General features: G+C 44.0%; 1 protein-coding gene across 1 annotated transcript in view; it reads right to left on the reverse strand.

Annotated features, from left to right (window-relative positions):
- The window catches only part of LOC125342777 (vomeronasal type-2 receptor 116-like), a gene marked incomplete at its 3' end in the record, with an annotated part of 31,917 nt that extends 28,206 nt beyond the window's left edge, over positions 1-3,711 (reverse strand). The window contains exons 1-2 of the mRNA XM_048335088.1: positions 3,702-3,711; positions 298-423 (exon numbers count right to left, since the gene is read on the reverse strand). Of these exons, the coding sequence (XP_048191045.1) occupies positions 298-423; positions 3,702-3,711 (136 nt within the window). The remainder of the gene's footprint in view (positions 1-297; positions 424-3,701) is intronic.
- Positions 3,712-6,000: the final 2,289 nt, after the last annotated feature.

Raw genomic sequence — 6,000 nt, forward strand, 5'->3', positions numbered from 1 at the left:
AAAAAAAAAAAAAAAAAAAAGAGAGAGAAGCTAAATGGATAGAAACCAGAATCCTCACCAAGTAACAGGCTGAAAATTGCTCAACATGCAATATAAAAGTTGCAATAGAAAATAGTGAAACAGAACTGGTTTGGTTGCAATAGAAATTGGGGTTCAAGGTGCAGAAGACAGGAAATTCCTGTGTTTCCCTAGATTTCTCTCTGTCATTGCCCATCCTGAGAACAAAACAGTAAATGGAAATAATTTGATGAGTGACTTATGGCATGTTCTCTTCAGGCCCAGAAGCAATGCTGTTACTGCAATATATTCCCAAAGTGTAGAGAGGGAAAAACTCAGAAATCATCACATCTCCATGCAAGTGAGCTCGCTGCTTCATGATAGAAAAGCAGCTAGTGTCGGCCAAGGATCGATAAGGATAGGAAACTGGAGAAGAATGAGTGTGAAAATCAAAGGTTACATCCCTGCAGCATCTGCCATGCTGAAATTTGTGCTGGAAGCGAGGCCCACAGTTTCAGATATGTATATTCATATGTCTTTGTATATATGCACATGTCTTGTTATTGACAGAAATGTCACCTACAGCCTACCTTTCTTTCCTATCTTTCCTCAAAAGAGGTTGTCAATCCTCTGTGACACTGGGTACAGCTCTTCTCTGGGGATCTGCATCTGAGGCCTTCCATACAGGAGAAAAGTATAAATTGGAAAACATGTTTGCAGACTCTGTTCCCTCACCTCAGGTGCTTTAATTTGCTTCAGTACCTCAGGGATGACGTTATGTTAGATATTTTTGGTCAAACATTTGAATCAAGAAAGTATTTGCATGAAAGCCATTTGGGATGATGCAAGCATCAGAGGATGTCATGTCAAGTACACAGTGAAATGGCCAGGAAAAAAATCTATGCCCAGGAGATAATAATTGTATGGATTTTAAAATACTAAGAGAAGTGAGCTAGATCCAAAGAAACAGGTTGCATACTTTCCCTCCTATTTTATACCTAAAGTATGCCTAGAAATCTAAAGTAGTAATGCATATATACATTCTACACAGTTGATTGTAAAGGACAAACACACACACAGACATGAGTAATCATATTCTTGACTTTCACACAATGACACTCGCAGAGGATATTCTTAGAAGAATATTACAATGGCTTAATTGCTATGTGGATATGATCATATATAATGGTATTGATCACAATGAACTGCAAGAAATGGAAAAGGAGGTTTTTGTCCTTTGTCCTTTTTATTTTTTAAAATGATTAAATGTGCAAGTGATATTCAGAGGGGTTACAGTTTCATATGTAAGGCAGTGAATACATTCTTATCCAACTTGTTACGTCCTCCCTCATTTTTCTCCCACCTTCCCCTTTTCCCCAGTTTTCTCCCCCCCCCCAAATTGTACAGTTGGTTACAGCATATCAATTTGTAAGTGTTGCTGTTTCATTCTTTCACATTTTATCCTTTCTCTCTCCATTTTGTCCGCATACACTAGCAGGAATTTTCAAGCTCTTCTTCTCACTATATTTTTGTCTGTTATTTGAAACAGATTTGGTGTCTCTAGCTACCCAGAATCATGTGTGTATACACATGTCACACGTGATGGTGTTAGGGGTGCCAGACCCAAAAAAACTCTCCTCGTGACCCAGACACACGTGAGCCTTTCTCACGCTTTTCTAGATCTAGACTTCAACTTGCCCAGGTGGCTTAATTCTTCCAAATGTTCAAACCATCCTTCCTGTCAACCCATAACAAGTTAGTTCACATCCAGAAGATTCGGAACCATTTGTTCAAAAAGTGAGTTTCAGTTCTCCTATGGTGAGATGATTATCTGAGGTGTTAGCAGAGGGTTTAGAGCTGAAGAGAAGCACCTTTATTGCTAATGCCAGAGCCATGGGTTAGGAAGAATAGGAATTAGGAAGTGCTAAATTAGACTGGCCCTGTGGAGAGTGCAATGCCTCTCAGTGGGATCCTTTCTGTCCCTCTATTTTCCTTACAAGCACAGTATTCTCTTTTATTTAATTATTTATTTGTTTATTTATTTATTTTTGGCCAGTCCTGGGGCTTGGACTCAGGGCCTGAGTGCACTGTCCATGGCTTATTTTTGCTCAAGGCTAGCACTCTGCCACTTGAGCCACAGCGCCACTTCTGGCCATTTTCTGTATATGTGGTGCTGGGGAATTGAACCCAGGGCCTCATGTATATGAGCCAAGCACTCTTGCCACTAGGCCATATCCCCAGCCAAGCACAATATTCTCTAGATCCAGCTTCACTTATTTGTGAACTGAGCCAAAAAGACTTACTCATCAACAGGACACCAGATACTCTCTGGAAGGAATATCCCTAACCTAAATCAAAACAGAGCAAAAATAGCTGAAAACTGAGGGAGAGGTTCACAGCATGCATATCTAGGAAGGAGCTGACTGTCATACATGGCCTTAATGTGTACCAACTATAAAGTCCACCCAGGGGATGCCTCCCACCTGGTTAAGTCTCCACCCAGTTACCTGGGTAACTGGCATACCTGGAGGCAGTTGCCTTCATCTTCCCTGAGGTCATATCCTAATCCACCTTTCGACACACATCTACCCCTGCTCTAGATAAGATAGGGCAGGGCATGGTTGCCACTTTTCTATGGCTATGCATGATCTCAGCCATGGGCCAGAAGTTCCCTAATAAACTCTTTCTCTTGCCTGAATACTGTGTGGCGTTCTCCTTTCTCAGCTACCTATTTTAATAAATCTTAAATATGCCTCCCGTGATTTAATGGGTCTTTGGGGTCACAGTCACCCCCGAGCAGGACACTGCTAGCAATCCTCTTGCCAGAGCAAGGAGGCCAGCTGGAAATACTCTCAGACACAGTTTCTGCAGCCGCAATGGTAAATTATCAGAAGTCGCTTCTATTCAGGCTCTCTTTGCTCGCTCTCATTGGCTCTTTGCCTCTCTTTTGCTTCCTTTGTCTCTCCCCCCCTCCAGACTGCTTGCTTCCTTGGTTATTTCCTAAAACTCCAAGTCATACCATCCTATAAATGTGCCTTGCTAACAAAGCGGGCTCTTCTCACAGGCGTTGGAAACTGAGGCTCTGATATCAATGTGCTTTGTCAGCAAAGACATGTAAAAGTTGCCTTTTTTCTCTGTCATTGACCAAGTGGAAGATGTTGGGTTTAACAGGCACCATTTTGTCACCAGCTCAGATGCCATTATGCCATGCCACATGTTCTTTGTTTGTGTCTCTCCTGGCCCCTCTCCAGTCACCGTGGCACCCCACTTTAGCTGAATTGGTTTATCAAAATACAGAGTTTCCAGTTTGTAATTTGAATGTGTTTTTTTTTCTAGCAAAGTTTTTGGTTTTCTAACTGATCACATGCTTCTAAAATATTAGGCAAAATGTCACTTGCTGCTGGACTTCCAAAAGTGCCTACAGCCAAAATTCATTTTTGCATGCTGTAAACCTATGTGCACAGTGTGCCTGTGTGTATTCCACGTGTGTATGTCTATCTGGAAAGAAATGTACTCACTGCATTGCATAGAAAACTGGAACCCCTTTGTACTTCACTTTGACAATAAAGGAAAAAAAAATCAGGGCTATTGCATGTGATCTGTTTTTATGCCCAGGATCGTATGTAAGTTCACCGATCCCTGTACTCACACATATAACCATACACACACAACATGCAAATGAGACAAAGGCAATTGAAACATACCCTCCGCCATTGATGTGTGGTCAGGGGTCAACAGAAGGAGTCCTAGGAGAGGCCAAAGCCATGAGACAAAGAGAAAACCATTCCTAGATCTGCACATTCTGCTCTTAGGGCACCTCTGCTTTGGTCTCCAATGCTTGTCAAATGAATACTTAGGCACAGATGTTAATCTCTGAACACTTGAACACTGAAAACCTAAACAAAATTTCCTGTATCCCCAATAGTCTTATTCTTTGGTGCCGAAAAATGGTAACCTTGCACTCTCACTTTTTCATTGGTTTTATTATTTGATTGATTGATACAGTACATTGTAGACAGTAAGTGATTTTCCCACAACTTAGAAGTTTGCTTACAAACATTCATAAAAAAAAAAAAATTGTGTTCCAGTTCTTTCGCGGCTGAATTCACTCCAGATTCCTCATCAAGTGTGCACAAGACACATGTCCCCCACAAGCACACAGAAACTCCTGGGGTTCCAGACCTAGGATTGAAGTGAAAATCTAAAGAACAAACACCCTGTCTCTTGCAGCCGCAGTGAACTTTTGAGTTGAGGTTCCTGGAGAATGCCCTTCTGTCCCAGATATTATTTCTGATGCTGAGAAGAGATTCCAAGAGGGAGGTGCTTGACTATGCACACAGAACAGAAAGTTCTGGAAAATCCTCTGTCACCACCCAGGAACCAGTTGATGCCAAGCTATAGAATTGGCATTTTTTGTGATGATGACAGAATTTGGTACAGAACTGGACCTCGTGGGTCCACATGTCTCTCATGTATCTCAGTGCCTGGGCCAAGACAGCCCAAACGTGGGCAAATCTCACGTGGTCCACGTTCTTTATTACCCCAGCTTGAGGTTGGTAGCTCTCCGAGGGGCAGGATAGACCCCTTATCTCAAATGACCCATCCTGGCTTACGGCTCATAAGATTCTTCACTACAGCCCTGGAGATGCAGATTGCCCAGAAATTGAAGAAGCTGAGCTGTGAGCACTCCGTCAGAGAAGGTAGGATGGCTAGAGGTGGGCATCAGTGATGGCACAGTCCTCTAAGGCCAGTGTTTCCAGAGTGGCAGAAACTCCCAGCAGCAGGGCTTGCAGCGTCTCAGGACTAAAGTGGTCTATGGGCAAACTCCTCAGCTGCAGGTGCTGGAGCTGCTGCGTGCAGGTACACCAGGACAGGAGCTTCAGATCAGTTTCTGTCATTGCAGAAGAACACAGATACAAAGTGTTCAGAGGCTTCAGACTGCTGAGCGTGGTGGAAAGGTTTCCATCAAACAAGATGACATTCTCCACTTGAAGTGCATGCTCATGCTGCAACTGCCCTACTTGTGCCTCCAATTGGCTATAATGCCAGATTTGCATGGAACCCAAATGGTACTAGTGAGCACCCATCTTGGAGAAGTGGAGAATACACAGGTTCTTCATCTGGCCCAGGTATGGTGCAAATGTTTTTATGGTTTCTTGATGCCAGAATTTGTTCACCACCAGTTGCTGGATGGAGTCTAGATTCACCACAAGCAGCAACTTCTGAATTTCAGAGATAGAACCAGAAAGAATGGGCAGCTTCGTTGAGCACAGCTTAACTTTTTCTTTCCTCTCCTGGGCCCACTGGAGCAGGAAGGCTTGGTGATCATCCTGGGCGCCATCTTTGATGGTATGGTCCAGAATTATCCTCAATGCGTGCTCTTCAGTAGTCCCTGAACAGTCACTCCCTGTTGCCATGCCAGTGATATTGTCTGGATAGGATGTTTGCAAGATGGAGATATATCCTCGTGTCCAGAACTCTTGGTACTCATTCCACAAGTTGAACACTTGTATATTCAACATACTGGGGGACTCCTTCTAGGAAAGAAGCAGATTGACCCCATCCCGGATAGCTTTGAAGGTTTCCAGGTCTGGTGACTGTGCCAGGTCTCCCACGGGGACCTAGGGGAAAGGCCAGGCCTTCACAATGGCCTGCAGCACCTCTCTGTGGCACCCAGTATAGTTCTCCACAAATTGCAAAGGGAACAGCATCACAGGAAGATCATTTAAGGCAGTGTTGGCCAGGGCCGGGTTTCTGAGCAAACTGCATGGCCAGGCGCTGGAGCGAGGGTGGGGTCCTAGTGCTCATCTTAGTGGATGAGATGTGGATCAGGTGGGCCAGTCACTGACTGCGGGCTCCAGGACTCTGCTGCTGTTCTCTGATCCCTGGGCATCTGTATATGCCATCCTCCTGCCCCCACCATTGGATATGAACCAATCAGAGAGCAGCTTCTGATGAGATTTCGGAGTCACACCAGTTAACTCCTGTGTTGGGTATGGCTCT

This window comes from Perognathus longimembris, chromosome 27, assembly GCF_023159225.1.
Source record: "Perognathus longimembris pacificus isolate PPM17 chromosome 27, ASM2315922v1, whole genome shotgun sequence".
Lineage (NCBI taxonomy): Eukaryota > Metazoa > Chordata > Mammalia > Rodentia > Heteromyidae > Perognathus > Perognathus longimembris.